The sequence below is a fragment of the Lytechinus variegatus genome, chromosome 4, assembly GCF_018143015.1.
Source record: "Lytechinus variegatus isolate NC3 chromosome 4, Lvar_3.0, whole genome shotgun sequence".
Taxonomy (NCBI): Eukaryota; Metazoa; Echinodermata; class Echinoidea; order Temnopleuroida; family Toxopneustidae; genus Lytechinus; species Lytechinus variegatus.
The window spans coordinates 42,387,058-42,404,712 of NC_054743.1; the positions used below are offsets into that span (position 1 = coordinate 42,387,058).

At 37.0% G+C, this 17,655-nt stretch overlaps 1 protein-coding gene across 3 annotated transcripts; it reads right to left on the bottom strand.

The window, feature by feature from the left end:
* Positions 1 to 854: 854 nt before the first annotated feature.
* On the bottom strand, positions 855 to 17,422 carry LOC121414097 (ankyrin repeat domain-containing protein 11-like). Of its 3 annotated transcripts, XM_041607157.1 has the most exons (10): positions 17,312 to 17,422; positions 11,251 to 14,645; positions 10,392 to 10,591; positions 8,831 to 8,965; positions 6,981 to 7,274; positions 6,430 to 6,540; positions 5,413 to 5,535; positions 2,936 to 3,083; positions 2,084 to 2,271; positions 855 to 1,498 (listed from the first exon to the last, which is right to left on the bottom strand). In XM_041607157.1, exons 1-10 carry the CDS (start codon positions 17,389 to 17,391, stop codon positions 1,385 to 1,387), a joined length of 4,788 nt encoding a protein of 1,595 aa, XP_041463091.1. In that variant the 5' UTR covers positions 17,392 to 17,422; the 3' UTR covers positions 855 to 1,384. The 3 variants fall into 3 exon arrangements, with proteins under 3 accessions (XP_041463091.1, XP_041463092.1, XP_041463093.1); XM_041607158.1 differs by lacking the exons at positions 855 to 1,498; positions 2,084 to 2,271 and adding an exon at positions 4,108 to 4,215 and having other exon boundaries at positions 3,007 to 3,083; XM_041607159.1 differs by lacking the exons at positions 855 to 1,498; positions 2,084 to 2,271 and adding an exon at positions 4,112 to 4,215 and having other exon boundaries at positions 3,017 to 3,083.
* Positions 17,423 to 17,655: the final 233 nt, after the last annotated feature.

Below are 17,655 nucleotides of genomic sequence, written 5' to 3' on the forward strand. Positions count from 1 at the left end.
GTGTATTTGACAGGGGCCGTGGTAGCCCACCCCCCACACACTTTTTCAATAAAAACACAAATGTAAAAATGATTATCTGATTATCTTCTGCATGGCCAGCCCCCCTCCCACTTTCAAAAGTGTTCCGCAGCCTGTTTGACAGAGAGAACTACATGTAAGTGCATGTATTGACACACTCAATGATACGTACACTGCATTACACATTCATAGTGCTTACCAAAAAAACTTCCATTATTCTCTCCATCATGAAAACCTTTAAAGATCATCTAATGAATTTGAATGTTTTCCCAGAAGCATTACATATAAAATCTCTTGGAAGTTCAGCCCTAATCGTCTTCATAGAGAGCAAGATTGGTGGGAACTGATGCCATCTCAACCATCAATGCACATCAATATGTTTTGGAACACTAATTTGGGAAAATAACGGAACCAAAATACTTGGTAACCAACCAACTTCCATCGAAAGGTGGATACCATGCGTGACCATGGGATTTCAAAAAGCACCCTAAACAAGTATTTTCCATGTTCTGAAAATGTACCTCTTTACAAGTATTGGCGTATGAAACCCTTTAACAAGTATTTGAAACAAAACAATACCTTTGACAATCATACCCTGAAATGACCCCCTAAATGAGTAGAACAATATCTGAATTGTTATCACGGACGTGATCATGGCTGGACCTCTGCTTTACCTTTACATTAATTGGATTTAATTTCACCCCACATACCTCGCTGAATCAAACCCTAAACACAGTGTTGGGGCAAAAAGTACATCCTTTATAAATTAAGCATTTTTTTTCATACCCTAGCAAACACATAATTTTCCTAGGGTAATATATACCCTTTTTTCATTATTTCAGTGTTTTTGACACCCTTATTACATTATGTACGTAACGTGCCGCCCTATCTTTAAAAAAGAAATCCTTTTTACAAGTTTTCTTGGTCACGCATGGAAAATCTGGCCCGCGATAATTTTGCTCCCTCCTATTACTCCCATGGTTAACTCAAACCCTCTCAAAGTTGCTTGTCCAGTAGAAAGATACCACAGCCTTATGCATTTTTGTACTAGCCGACTGCCTCTTCAGGTGTCTAGACGAAGCCGAATCGGGGATTCAGTATTAAGCACAGGGTTTTTCTTCATGTGAAACAAAGTTCAGTGATGCCAGCCTGAAGCAAAGCCTTAACATGTTAAAAGCCCCATGTGTGCTGTCCTTTATAAAGGAAAGTCATCAGAGCTTGAAATCAGGAAAGTGGTTGAAGATTGACATCTCTGAAAGTTCTTGATAGCCTTAGCAAGCTAGTTCATATATGAAAGAAAAGTCAACTTGAGGTAACTTTTGTGCTTTTAATTCTGTCTTCCATGAATGGTGTGCTGGATTCTTGATCACGACATCAGTAGACCCATTTTCTGAAGAGCGACCGTGGCTGCCAAAGCCTTTGCATCTTTCTTATTCGCCGAAGGCACAGTCGGAATGTACTCTTCGTTTCGGATACGCACCTGGAACAAGTAAAGGAGACAATCACAAAATAAATATAATATTTTCCATCAATGTATGCAAAATCAATGCAAATAAATTTCATAATGGTATGACCTTATGATGTACGTTCAAATTTATATAGGCCCAGTGAGCAGAGAATGATAAATAGGCTTTGGATTTGATAAACATAATTGTATTTTTTTCAAGTCCATAGTACAAAAATGGCTTTGTGAATATCTAACAGCAGTTTTTGTGTTTAAGATCAGGCATACAACAATCTACAGAATACATAGTAAATTTCACATCCCTATAATCCCATTCTAATAAGCCTTACATTTCAGAAAGTATAAACAGCATAAATAATAACAATTAATTTGAACACGTGAGACACATATAGCTACAAGTTAACAAGGTCTACCCATCTCAGCTCATAAATCTAATATTGTCCACTTCCTTTAAGGTTTTCATTCTTCCTGGTACCCGTCAACTCTTCTGTGGAGCGTTGCAAGCTTTTGCAGATGTCGAGGGACACTACTGTGTCTCTTCAAGGGACATTGACGAGTCTCGTTGAGGGACATTACTACTGCATATTATTCATATTTTACCTTGAAAACAAAGTTCTTCCTGTGAGCTGGACCATCTTCCCTGACAACTTCAAAGTTTGGTTTGCCCCATCTTTTCTTATTACAGAGTTCATTTAGCGCCATCACGGGGTGTTTGCCAGACAGATCCTTGCGGATTACCTTGGAAACATCACCTTTCTTCTTAGGCTTCTCTGCCGCAGCTACCAGACCTGGAGTTAGGGTTGATGATAGGAAACAAAATCATAACAAAAGAATCCGGAAAATAATGAAATTGCTTAGTGTAGTCCAAGCTATCGATTATGGACTTTTCAAGTAAAATATTGGAAGCAATGTAGCACAATTATCAGCGGATAGCTGTTAAAGCAATTGTTGGGGCAATTGAAATGTACAAGGTTTTGCTTTTGAACTAATAACAAGGCTTAACCCGTTTGAGACTGAGCCTGTTTAATAATAATAATAAATTGGTGCTTATATAGCACATAATGAATTAAAACTGCTCTATGCGCTTTACATATACAAATTACTCTCCAATATTACAATTACACTACAACAAAAATAAGTTTGTTTTCAAATGTCTTTTAAATAATTCGACAGAAGTACATGATCAAAGATGAATTGGCAAACTATTTCATAATTTGGAACCGCAAAAATAAAAGCTAGCTTCCCCCCTTTTGAAACAACTCTAGGAATGTGTAAAATTGAAGTGTCTTCACTAGAACGAAGTCTGTAATGTCTGTAATGTGGCCGGTGTGGTAATCTAGTACACTGTAGTTCCGGATGCACTTTATTCACAGATATATTGTGCAATCTAAATCATCAACATGGCGTTTTTAGACCAAACTAAATAAACATCACGAGGAAATCTTCAGTTACCTTGTCGATCCGTCTTGATTTCCAGCAGTAGCGGATTGAGTGCGCCCTCTTTGTTCTTGCCGAGACCTTCTCCCTGCTTCCACCCCATCTTGTGCATTAGTGAGCGTCCGATGTCCGTGTTGACTGGTGCAGCTGTCAGGAACATGTCCTGTTGGGTCACATAAGAGCCAGGCACCAAAGGGACCGATGATGAACGAAGGTTACCAAAAAGTGACCCAAGATGACCCCAGGTGAAATGGAATGACCCATGGGCAGGATGGGCAATGTCAAAATTCCCCATAATATCATTAATTTTAATGAGAAATTAATTGGAGGAAATGAAGTAGTGATGGTGGAAGAAACGGAAAAAAACAAAGAAAGTGTTAGAACCTAATGATGAATGCAGGTGGGTTTATCTTTGTTATTTGTCATCACTAAAATACACTACTAAATACTTCCATAACTGTAATTAATATGAAAAAAAGTGAAAATCAGATAAAAAGAAGAAAAAAATCAAATAGTCCAAAGGACATTTCCAAACTTTCTGTTACTATTCAGCATCTTATTCAAAATATCAAAACAATCAACTTGTAAAATGTTATATCAATGACTTGATCCAACTGTTATAGAGTTTAATACAGAATGACGAATCTATTTTTACTTTTGATCATATGCATCCTCAGATGAATATACTTACAACACCAGAGACCTTCTTCCGTACGAAGCAGGGAAATATGTAAACATGACACGAAGAAAAAAACACACCACAGAAATACCCCAATAAACTTGAAAGGAGGGTTTGAATTTAGCACAAGAAATGGGCCCATGTACATCAGTTTTTGAAAACAGCTCTAATGAGAAAAAAAATATCCTATTCATGAGACAAGATTCGATTGATTCATTTCTTGCTGCAGAGTTTAAGACACTGAAAATAAAATGAGTAACATTTTAATTGACGATTCCTATTCCAGTGTTTACCATATATAGTATACCACACAGCAAAACATATTCAGAAATTATTGTCAATTGCATTGCCAGATACTAGAGTATTCTCTCAAACTTGGCTGAAAACAGAAAACTTTTTTTTCTGCTTGACCAATATTTTGTTCATTAAAAAAAATTGTGTATACCGACATAAAATGGGGAGAGGGGCCCATTTCCTTTATACAGTGCTAAAATGAAACACTCCTTACCCACCAACTCTACATCACGAAGTCCGTTTCTTATTCATTCTAGATTCATCTGCAGCTCCACATTCTTCTCCGCGTGGCTATTGCTGAGCCGTCGTAATGGTTTACAACCTGTAACAAGTTTCCAGCCTAGTCAGAGACAAATGCATGCTGCCACCCCCATCTCTAAAATGGGACAGGCCATGGCCCACAGAGGCCATGTTGTCCCATTGGAGAGATGACAGGAAGTGGAAGATGGCATTTCTGGAAAAGGGGTGTTTTGACATCTTCAAATGGCATGTTGACTACTTGCATGACTATTATAACATAGGAGTGCACACTGAAGTGGTCTGTAAGGCTTCAGATCAGTATTTATATAGTAACTATTTTTTGGTGTGAAAATCAAGGTTATATAAGGTTTATTTTTATATGCAAACAAACCTTTCAGTCTCCACCTTCACACCAGTTTTTCAGCTTAGTAGCCTTATTTAATATGATATGTGCATTATTTTTATTATTTTTTAATATGCACTTATTCTCCAGGATTCTACAGCTTTTATGTATTTGAAAAAAAAGGTATTTTAGTTTACTATGCATGGATATTCACTTTCAGATGAATTTTCTTAAATTTTTTTGTTCGTGAAACAAAGAAATGTAATCCCTTATTTTTGTAAATGTAAGTCTTTTTATTTTGCACTGACTATCACTGGAAACATGTTACAGGTAACAAAGATGGATATTCATGAAACAGGGAAATATTACCAACTCCAAATAAAAGTGCATTAAATGGATATTTGGTAATAAGTCTCTGTTGCATCAGTTAACAAATTGATATCATAGTAAATAGTTGCTAAGTATGATGTAATTTAGACTACAGCATTTCACTACAAATCAGTTCAACCTCTCACAGGTTTGAAAAGGATCCAAAACATATCTAGACTTCTTAGTATTAGCCTTATTCTGTGTATGTGAAGAAAATTTTGTCACTTCTTTCTTAAAAAAAAAGGCCCCAAATAAAAGTCCTGTCTCAAAGTTATTTAAAAAATGAGAAATTTAGAAAAAACAAACATCTGAATAAAAAACTATGAAATAACATAAAAGGTAAATAAGTATAACTGAGAAAACGGGAAAAGGATGACAAATAAAACACAGTCAGATAAAGAGTGACTAGTGGGGGGGGGGGGGAAATGCTAAACTACTGAAAATCCCTCACAAAGTAATGATAACTATAAAAAAAAAAAACCCTTGGCTTCAGAATACTTTCTACTTAATCAAACTTATAGAATTAAGAGTCCAAACCTGGTTTCTTTTTTTTTTTTAAATACAAACCTTCTTTATCCACGCTTGATTTTTTCTATTTGGATTACTAAGCTGCTCTGGACGGAGGAAAGTAGCGTCGGTACTACCTGTGAACAAACCAGGTTTCTTGCTGCTATGCGCCCATGTCCGAATCTAATACACAGTGAATAATTTTGAAGAATCAAAGATAAAAATTTGCATTTAGCACACTCATCTTACAAGGAATCGTACACCTGAAAGAAATATTAAACATTTCCAATTTGCATTTGATTAGATTTTCCCCTTCTAGCAAAAACAGTATATTTGATTTGTTTTGCCACTTTCAATCTCTTAAAGTAGGATTGTACATGTAAGTGACGGATTGGCAATTTGCCATGGGTAAGTAGCAATCTCTTACTTTTCTTATTGCCATTTGGAGAACTATACTGATTATATTCCCTTTAAATAATCGTCAGCATCAATCACAGACCTGTTAACCTTCTATAAAAAAAAAGGAATCCTTAGAAGGAAAAAAGTATTTTTTTCACAAAAAAAGAGCATTTCTAAAAATTTGTCTCAACGCAACAATCACCAGCCTGTTGCAGTGATATCGGTGAAAAAACATGTGAAATGACTCTACTTGAAAACTTGATCATTCACCATTTTAAACATGTGCTCGTAGACAAAAATTCACTTGTTCTTTTCATGCAACCAATTACTGGCCTGACAGTGATTTTTACCGGTCTGGGACCGTCGGACAGGCACAAGTGTTGTGTGCTGTATATATAATACATACTCCATGATTGGAAATTAAAAAAAAGTAACAAATCACACAAATAAATGATATTGGCATATTCATAGCAAAAAAAAAAAAGGAACAAATACTCTAAAGAGGAAACGGTTGGCATGTAAAAATGCAATTACCACATGTTAACATGCATAGATGTATATCTGTACGTTAATAATCATATATTATTTGCAATGCTTTGTTTCACAAGTTATTGGATCAAACAAGGTCAACCTCTGTCAAGGTTGGAAAAAAGAGACACAAGATTCCTTTCAACTGACCTGTTTTTGTGAGTGATGAAGAACAGTGAGCGCCTCCACATTATTGGGATTGGATTGTAGAGCTCTGGCGGCCTTCAGTCTTGCAGAAACAATCTGACCAATGTCATAAGACTGTACAAAATGAAATGACACAAGAATGATAAACTTCATAACACAGGGAAATTAGAAGAAAATATTTTGTGCAAACAATGACAACAAATAAAAGGTGAATTATTGACTCAAAGCAGCAGAAATTAATGCCTCTGCCTTTGCCAGGTAAAAAAATATATTAAACTTAAAATGTGAAATTTTCAAAAAATTACTCTGTAACTTATAACTTTTACGTTTGGGGTCATTGCAAAAGAAATGCAATCAATGGCAAACAAATTTGAGCCCCTAAAGCAATCACATGTCTGGCAAACTGCAAGTATGCATTTGATTTCTACTCTGCCACTAACAAAATAATACATGAATTGATTTACCCTCGTTGAAATTCAAAATAAGCAGGTGAAATTTTGAATCAATTGGATTTTTGCATCATCCACTAGGCCTGCTGCATGACAAATACTTACGAATCCCGGTGCATCTTCAAAGACCCTGTCCTCCTCTGCAACCGGCTTTGGTGGCTGGATGTTGGTCACCCCAGGAATGTATGGTCCGGCAGGAGCAGCAGCAGCTGCAGAAGCCACAGAAGTAGGAGGTGTGGCTGTTGTTGCTGGGGTAGTCTGAGTTGCCGGTGCAGTTGTGGGTGTGGCTGCTGGCCCAGTTGCCGGAGTTGGTGGCTGTGGTGCAGTAGTAGTACTGGCCTTTGTGGTGGGTGCTGCCGGTGGTTTCGGTTCTGGCTTGGGCTCTGGTTTCTCAACAGCCTGAAAATCAACATACATATTACTTCATCTCAATCATCAATTCGCTGTTGAAAATATAATCCATGCATCTAATCTGTACAAGACATGCAGATTGATATCACACCTATTTGGTATCAAATACAGGAAATACAGCAGCAATAGGTCCTCATTTTGTTTCCATGTTTTCACATATTTTTTTGGCCACAATATTTTTTTGGTTTTCCATGAAATTCTTTGCATTCTGCTAAATCATTCTGTTTTGTATTTTGCAGAAAACAAGGAACCAAAGAGTGCATTACCAGGGAGGCATCAGGTAGGGATTAGGCCTGGGAGTAAAACTCCAAACGATTGATGCATTTGATCATTTTATCAAAAATCGGCAATCGAACACTACATTTTTGCACTATTCAAATGTTCACTAAATGAATACAGACTCAAGACAATGGAATATCAAAAGTACAAAATATTTGATATTTGAAAAGAGTTAGATAACTGATGAAATTCATGCAAAACTTCAATGACTAATTCTAAACATTGTAACTCTTTCAAGACACAACAATGATGGCTTCCCCAGTGACCGTGCATCAGTGTATTGACGTGCAAGTTATAGGGGCTGTACTGGGACACTCGACCGAGTCATCCGCTAGGTCATATCAATAGGTGAACTTTTCTGTGATATCTTATAATCCAGGAATCTTGCTTAAATTTGAATCTATTTGAATGTGTACCCTTGCGAACAACTGAATGGCCAAAAGGGTGTTTGTCCCAGACCAGGTGGGTGTTTCATAAAGCTGTTCATAAGTTAAGAGCGACTTTAAGAATGACTTGTGATCCTTTCTTATGGTAAAAGGTGTACACCATTGGCGTTGGCTTAGTGCGCAAGAAAAGTTCACCAGTTGTTCTTAAAGTCGCTCTTAAAGGACAAGTCCACCCCAACAAAAACTTGATTTGAATAAAAAGAGAAAAATTCAACAAGCACAACACTGAAAATTTCATCAAAATCGGATGTAAAATAAGAAAGTTATGGCATTTTAAAGTTTCGCTTATTTTCAACAAAATAGTTATATGAACGAGCCAGTTACATCCAAATGAGAGAGTTGATGACATCACTCACTCACTATTTCTTTTGTATTTTATTATATGAAATATTTTTATTTTCTCGTCATTGTCATGTAAAATGAAGTTTCATTTCTCCCTGAACACGTGAAATTCCATTATTTTAACATTTTGTGCTTCAGGCAAGGAGGTCCTAATTGTCAAATTCGTAAAAAATGAAATATTGTATAATTCAAACAATAAAAAACAAAATAAATAGTGAGTGAGTGACATCATTGACTCTCTCATTTGGATGTAACTGGCTCGTTCATATAACTATTTTTTTGAAAATAAGCGAAACTTTGAAATGTCATAACTTTCTTATTTTACATCCGATTTTGATGAAATTTTCAGCATTGTGCTTGTCTGATTTTTCTCTATTGATTCAAATCAACATTTTTCTGAGGTGGACTTGACCTTTACCTTACGAATAGCTTTATGAAACGGCCCCCTGGTAGAGATCACACTCAATGACTACTCACTGTCCATTGGCCATAGGGATCATTGGCATTGGCAATGATGATCTCCTCCTCTTTCTTACGATGTTGAGAACCACTGGACACTGGGAACTGAACCCTCAGGGTGTCCTTACCGCCCACTGGTATCTGCACAGCATTCTAAAGAGAACCACAAAGGATTTGAAGATAAGTTAAATTAGTTTCAGTGCACACCGATTCCACGAGACAATCTGTAAAACCAATGTTAATGTCACTCATCATGGATCTAGATCTGGTATACTTTACATACTAGTAAACTGAACTTTGTAAAATCATGAAATCTATACGAACACGAAAAACAGATAAGCACATGTGGGACAAGTGTAGTATTATTGCTTGAAAAAATACCTGCCATTTTACAGGAATCCCATGCTCATTTTGCTAATTTCTCAGCAAAGGCACAATTTCTGCTAGAACCCTTTGGCACATATTCTTTATTAACATAAGCACACACTTAGCTCACATTATTGGATTCTGTGTACACTCACTTTAAATTGTTACAATTGGTATTCGTCTCAAACAATGATTATTATCATACATATTATTACCCTCATTGTCAATTTCATTAAATTCAACTTAATGTGCCCGAGTCACACTGGCTAAACTGACTACAAATTGACCAAAACTGTTATTTCCTGAGGCATACCATCAGTTAGTTTGGAGTCTTGTTTCGTTGTGACTGTAGCATGAATGTTTTTACATAAAATTACTTAAAATAATCTTTTTAACAGAACTGCTTTCTCTATGCTGCAATTTTATTTGCCTATTACAAATGAATGCGTCTGCATTTTATATTTCTTTGGAGAATTGTTTTAGTGAATATCACCCGCAGAAGGTGGGTGGGGTGGGAGGGGATGAGCATTATGCCCCTAACCACCAATTGGCTTTTAGGGGAAGTTCACCCTGAAGAAAACTTTGCTGCAAAAATAGCAGAAAAAATTGTAAAAACTATTGGTGAAGGTTTGAGGGAAATCTGTTAAAGAGTAACAAAGTTATTAGAGTTCAAAGTTTTGGATTTGTTGAGTCATAAACGAGCAGCTGTCCCATGTGTTATGTAATATAAAATGCATGAATTTCAAATTTTGTATGGTTCCTGACGACTTAAATTTTGTTTTCTATTCATGATCGAGTGTGAATTGATTTGTCTATTGATATACAAAAGGTACAGTGAAAACCATTTTTCAATTTTCTGAGAAAATGACATTTCATTGAGTTTTTACCATTCACTATGTATGAATGTTGCTCGCATATGACGTCACAAATCAAATAATTGAAATTCTAATAACTTTTAATTATATGATGAATTTTTCTCGAACCTTCAGCAGTAATTTTTATTATTTTTTCTGCCATTTTTACAATAACTTTTTGTCAGGGTGAACTTCCCCTTTAAGTACATTACATGTAGGTTCCACACTTGCATGAACTTACAACAGCTTTAAGAATATATCCTGTTGTGCCATTAATATTTAATATACATGTAGAAAGGGAGGGTTATTTGTATAGGTTGCAGTTATAAATGCCAAAATGAAATTGAAAAAAAAAATACCTTGATGTTCAATACAATGGGTGCCGCTTCTTTGACCTTGAAAGGATGTCTGACGAATGGTTTCTGAGACTCATCCCCATCTTCCTCATCTGATCCGACCGGTCTGTTCACCGGAGAGTCATCGTCAGAACTGCCTCCTTGAAGATTAGCCAAGGCCTTGCATCGCTCAGTGAACTTCTGGATGGATTCATTGACCTCATCTGTAGGAGCAATAGCAACAAATTACAGAAGGATGAATAACAAACATGAAGCAAGGTTTACATGTAGCTGTAGTAACAAAGACACTTCCAGAATATTGAAACATAAAACATGAAATGTTGTATTCTAGAAACTAAAACTTCAGTGCATACATAAATTTTTGACATTCAGAGATTTATATAATTTTTGAAAATTTATTTAGTTTGAAATTATCAAAATTTGATTTGTTGAGACACTGACTTTAATAAGATCCAGCTCCAGATTGCAATTGTAAAATTCTATATTGAAGAATTTATGTACTGATCAAACAAAAAAATTGTTTAAATCATTATACTAACTTAAATTTATCTTTTTCAAAGGTGTTGCCTTTTTAAATGGACAAGTTCCTATACTCTTTGTACACATTATTATTTCATCAATGGCTTCATCCTTTCTTCACTAAATGACTGGATTGTAATCTAAGAGTAAAAATTATGCTGGTAAACATTTGAACAAATATCTGAAGGTATGCAAACAACATTAATTTACCTTATCATTTCATGATTTATTCAGCACAAGAATGCATTCATTAAAAAACAAAAACATTATTAAGTCTTTCTAAAAATAAAAATAAAAATGATACACCATAAAAGTGCATTTTTGTAGAATCACATTAACTTACATGAGTCAGCTGCTTTCTTAATGGATTCAGGGATGGGCAAATTAGCTGGCAGCTCTCCTGCTCTCATCCTCTGTAAAGCATTGGCCTTGGCAATCTCCAAAAGTTTCTTCTTGTCAATCTTAAACTTGGGGGACCTCGACCGCGACCTAGAACGTGACCTTGAATAGGAACGCCCCCTTCTGCGACTGTAGCCATACCGTGAATGCCTTTCAAATCGGTCATTGAAGTGTCCTCTACGACTGCTGCTCCCACTGCCAAGTCTGTCAAACACGCTCCTTCTGTCATGTGCAGGATGGCGGATGAAGGTGTCGCCAATGTCGTAGGGTTCGTCTCCATCATCAGGGTCAGATGAACTGTCGTCTTCTTTCGGGACCATCCGTGTTACCCAGCAGCCTCTGGACTCACTGAAATAACTCTTCTCCACCATTTTGGGTTTCCCGATGCTTATGTCACTATCACTACCATCATCAGAGCGTGATTTTGAACGTGAACCTTTGTGCCTCTTGTGAGAGCGAGAGTGTGAACGGGATTCTGAGCGTGAATCAGAATACCTACTCTTACGTCTTTCTCTGTGTTCACTTTTATCTCTATCACTCCTATCTTTCTCACTTTTATCTTTCTTTTTATCTTTCTTCTTACTTTTCTTGTGCTTTTTAACAATTTCACCTTCTTCAATTTCGCTGTCAACTGCTCCTTCCTCTTTATCATCAGCTTTTTCTTTCTTCCTCTTCTTTGATGTCCTGTCAGTCTCTTTCTTGACATCCTTCGCAACCATCTCCTTTTCACCAGATTTACTTTCGTTAGATTTCTCTGTTTTTTCTGTGGATGAGGATGTACTGTCAGCTCTGTTTTCTTTCTTCCCAATTTTGGAAGAAACATCTTTTTTATCAACTGAGCCTACATGCTCTGAATTTTCTGAAGTTTTTCCTTCTTTGTTTGATTTATCAATATCACTGGTCTTTGGTTTTGCAATAGAAATATTTTCCACCTGACTTTCAGCACTATCTAAATTTTTATCAGGTGTTGGCGAGTCTGCAATATCTTTCTTTTCTTCAGGTCTTTTGGCAGCGTCTTTGGCAAGAATTAGCCTATCCTGAACCACACCACACTTTTCTGCAAAGGGTGTTTCAGAATCACTCACAACTGCTATATTGTTTTCAGTGGTAACATCTACCTGCTCATTAGGACTGTCCATGTGGCCCTTTCCTTCAATCACTCTTTCTTTGCTTTTGTCTGTATTTTCTGCCTCGACTTCATCCTCTTTTAGCAGGACCACTTCAACAGGCTTTCCAATTCGCGACTTGATTTCAGAGAGTTCAGATTCAACTGGAGTGGACGTATCAGTTTCTACATCATCCTTCTTTTCAGCTGAGTCCATGCTGCCTGAAACATCAGCATATTCTTCAGCAGATGGAAAGTCATGTTCAAGATGATCAATCTTGACTTTGGTTGCTACTTGATTCTTCCTGGAGTGACGCTTTTTATCTTCCTTGTCTTTCTTTTTCTCTTTGTGTCTCTTATCATCTTTCCTCCTGTCCTTACTGGAACTATCATCATGTTTTGAGTCCTTTTTACCCTCCTCTGTTTTATGTCTATTCTTACTGTCTTCCCTTTGTCTTGACTCCTCCTTTGATTTACTCTCATGATGTCTTTGCTTATCAGTTTTGTGGCTAGAGTTGCTTTTGCCATCTTTCTGAGTTTTGGCAGTATCCTTTATGCTAGAAAGTGTTATTGAGATGCTTCCATCTGCATGCGAGGGATTTGGCCCTGCCTGTTCAGTCCCAGTTTCTTCCTTTGAGTCACTCTTTCGAGAATTTGTCTTGGCATGCAACATTTCTTCTTTGGCTTTTATGTTACTTCCAGTGACATTTCTGCATTTTTCCTCAAGCTCAATTCGCTTTAGTTCAGTAACCTTGATGCTTCTTTCTATTTCTTTAGATAAATCTACAGATTTGACATCAACTTCGATTTTCTCTATCTCTTTCTGACTTTCTCTGTTGGTAATTTTTTCGTTGCTCTTGGACCCTCTTTCATGCTTGCTATCGGCCTTCTCTTTTTTATCAATGTCGTGCTTTCTTCTGCCTGTCTCCACACTCAAATCAGGTTCTGATTTCTTAAAGACCTCTATCGCATCTTTTGCATGCTTTTCCTTTGAGCTACTTCTACTTCCATGATGACTTCTAGATTTTTCTTTTCTTTCTGAGGATTTACTACTTATATTTTTCTGAACATCTTTCAAAGTTTCATCCTGTTTTATTCCCTTTGCTTCCCTTTCTTCACTTGTTCTTCTACTGGAACTTGAACTACTCCTACCTTTCTTCTCCTTTGAGTCCTGCATTGATTCCTTCTGCTTTTCTTCTTTGCTCCTTTTCTTGCTAGAGCTTGCCTTTTCTCCCTTTTGTTCAACATCAACTTCTACTCCCCCTTTCGCCCCATGATCAGCATTCTTTACACAAGAACTTTCCTTTTCCTGTTTGTCCTTGCGTTTGTGCTTACTCTTTTTCTTTTTGCTTTTCTTATGCTTGTGCTTCTTGTGTTTGCTCTTGTGTTTGTGTTTGGAGGATCGCTTATCTTTTCCCTTTCTTTCCAACACTTCTGTTTCCTTTTCTTCTATAGTCTTATCCAAATTCTCACTTGTCTCCTTGACGTCTTTTTCTCCTCCTCTTCCTTCTTCTTCTCCTTCTTCTTCTGCTTCATCGGATGAAGGTGACAACTCACCATCTTCCAGAATGGTTCTCCATGGTAAACCATCGGCAATCCAATTTTCATCGTCACTGTCACTACTATCATCACCATCACTGCTGCTGCGAGAGTCCGAGTCTGACTCCTTTTCAATTACTTTCTCTGATTTTTGTGGTAATGCCAACAATTTGGTTTGGATATTTATCTTGATCGTTTTCTTTTCACCCAACATTGGAACGCCCTTCTCCGCGACAACATCATCATCAGATTCCATCTTTTTGCCCAATGGTAAAGCCTTAAAATGAGGGTCTGCCTTTGAAGGTTCTTTTTTCAATAAAGTTGTTGATTTAGAATCCTTCTTGGTCATCTTGACATCAGGATTCGGGGGTTCTGCTTCAATGTTTGCAAGAACATGAGTTGTCCTTAAAGGTGCAGACCCTTCCAGTTGTGAGGCATTGGAACCCTGTCCTTTCAGAGTCGCTGCATTTGATGCATCTTCCTCATACAGCTTCATGAGTTTCTGTATCTTATTACTGTTCCCAGAACTGGATTCCCCATGATGACGCTTGGTCCTTTCCTTCGATTCAGACTTGACCGTTTCCAAATCTTCAGTCTTTTTTGATGATCCTAATATCAGTTTGGAAGTATCCCTGTTGATTTTTATCTTTCTTGACTTGGGAGATTTACTAGCCATACTGTCATCTTTCTTGCTTCTGAAAAGATAAGCAGAGGATGGTCAGCTTCATGAATAAAAGATAACTTTATACAGTTGACCTTATCCATGCTCGAATTCAAGACTTTTTCTGAGGTTTGTTATACCATTTTCCCCCCTAATGTGAAGATACCATCTAGTGTAGGATAGAATATTAAACTCAGTACAAAACCAAAGATTTAATATGTGCAGGGGAAGGAATTTGGTCAATCAAGCAATAAATGTACCGTTTAGTGCTGTTGTCAGGAACAAAAATCCATGTCGACATGTCACTTAAAAATAAATCCCGACATCGACAATGTTGACATGGAAAGGTACCGTAATTTTGTCTCCCTACCTAATTAAGTAACAATCATTCCATCTCGGCTAATAACACTCATTTACTTACATGTATTCACCTTGACATGAGTGATATCCCCAGACTAGATCTATATCTATACAGGCTCAGTTCAGGAAAACATTTTTTGACTAAGCTAGAGTGAATTCACCTCCAAAATCGCAGATTTCGTATACATTTATTCAGGAGAATCAAGTTTTTGTACCAAGATATTATATGAAAAGCATTGCGCAATCACACTCGGAGCCAATTTGAGAATCACCAATTGCAACAGTAATCATTGCGTATTATACGTTGGTACCGGTACAAGTGCTGCAAACGCAAGCTCCTCAAAGTCAAACAAAAAAAATTTAGAAATCAATCAATAAATTCAGTACTTCTGCAGCAATCTCCAAACGAAGGAAAGCAAGTTTTCTGTCACTTCGTAAAATGAAGTGTTCAATTACAGCGGTCATAAATTTGACAAAAAATATTACTCATAATTATTTATGATCACGCATTGAATTTTAAAATAATTCATATCTACGCTGTATAAATTGTTCTTCAAAACGGCACTTTGTATACATGGCTAATCGAAGGTACGTCATAACGAAGGTTCAAGGGTCTGACCTATTGTATTTGCTTTGTTGACAAACGGAATGAGAGATCTACAGGAGATCGGTCTGGTAAGAAATCTTAAGTTCAATTTTTTGCCTTTTCTTTAACCAATTTTGGAAATCTTCATACGCATTAGGCGTATGAAGGTGTAAAAATCAAACAAAAAAACATTTACGATATTTGTATCTTGTTTACAAGTGTCTCTTATGTTAATTTTATCTTGTTTACAAGTGTCTCTTATGGCAGGTGGTTCTAGGCTCCATGTCATGTACTTCACTACACTACGCTCAACCTACCCGAACTTCGGTACAGGGAACTCGATCAGATATTCCGAGTGACAATGGTGGGATGGAAATGTTATTTAATATTGTAAAAATTAAAGAAAAAAATATAACGAGAAAATAATAATAGCTTAGGCCTAATTTCTTACTCTTCACCCATTATTCACTCCATGTCCATCCTCCGGTTATCCTCAAAATTAGAGATTTTGGGCCAGTATCTTTTTTCTCACACATATTATTCATGGCCGATTTCAAAACATCGCATGCAATCTTTCGCAGGTTAAACCGATCGCATCCGATGATTTGAAAACGGCCGTGAATACGTGTGCGGAAAAAGATACTGGCCCAAAATCACTAATTTTGAGGATAACCGGAGGATGGACATGGAGTAAATATCGGGTGAAGAGTAAGAAAATAGGCCTAAGCTAATTTATTTTCTCGTTATATTTTTTTTCTATAATTTTTACAATATCAAATAACATTTCCATCCCACCATTGTCACTCGGAATATCCGATCGGGTTCACCGTATCGAAGTTCGGGTAGGTGGAGCGTAGTGTAGCGATAGTGAAGTGGAGCCTGCACAAAATTGGCCCGAAGTATCTGTCATGGTGAAGAAGTTGAACTTTGAAATTGAAGTACGGTATATCTTATCAATCATCAATTTTTTATCTAGACCAAAAGCTTCGGTCTCTGTTATGTTGGTTGTTCAGCTGAACTCAATTGGCTTCACTGACCAAATACCATGAATAGTGACCGAAGTTCTAGCGCGACCCCTACAGGGGACTCAATGGCCATATATTTATGTACTTAAGATCGGATAAAACGGGTACCGGTAACTGAATTTGAACGACAGCCAAAGGTAAGAGTCTGTTTTTGTTCCTTTTAACTTGATTTTTCTCGGTTTTTTGTCAATTAATGCCAAGAGGGAATATTAATTTGCATTTTGGTTGCGTTAATCTTCAAATTTTTTTTTCATTCAAGACAAAAATTGAAGAGCCCCGACGGGGGGATTTTGCATTGCAAGTTCCCCAATGGTGGCTGCACGATAGTGAGCCGTCTGTGTACGAGGAGAAATTTTTTAAAAAATGTTTAAAAAACTCCTCGAAACAGACGGCTGCCAGCTGTCTAAGGCATGCCATGACTGAATAGCATGCTCTCAACAGTACCAACAACATTCAGAATTATTCAGAATTACATGGTCGAGGATGATGTTCAGGCCCCTGGACCTGGCCCTGCCAGCCCAAGTACACGACCCCCACCTCGGACCTAGCGGGCTGCATGCTGCACCCGGCTTAGCTTAGTACCGCGACGACGGTAGACGCGCAACCGACCGACAGATGTTTTCGGAACATGAATAAATGTTTAACTTCGTAACAGTTGAATTCATATCAAAATTAATGATTTTATTACTAAATATAATATTACATGAGATAAAACAGGGGAAACATTACGTTTTAGATCTCTCTGCTTCAAGATCCCGCATCTTTTTGAGGGCGAAATCACGAAGAGCATCTCTCAAGTTCTCCGCCATCTTATTCTTCCGAAGTGAAGCACTCCCTCTACCGGTAAATCGTATTCTCACGTGTACGTGTACCGAATTATTTACATTATATATATTTTTTAAATTTAATTGTTGACAAATATAAAGAATAGAACATAACATTTTAATAAACGGAACATGTTTCGAGGTGTCGCACCTCATCCTCAGCCTGAAAATTATTAACAGAATCATTTATTTATACAGTTAGGATGTGAAGTAAAAATTTCAAGAATGTAGTTATACAGGATTACAAGG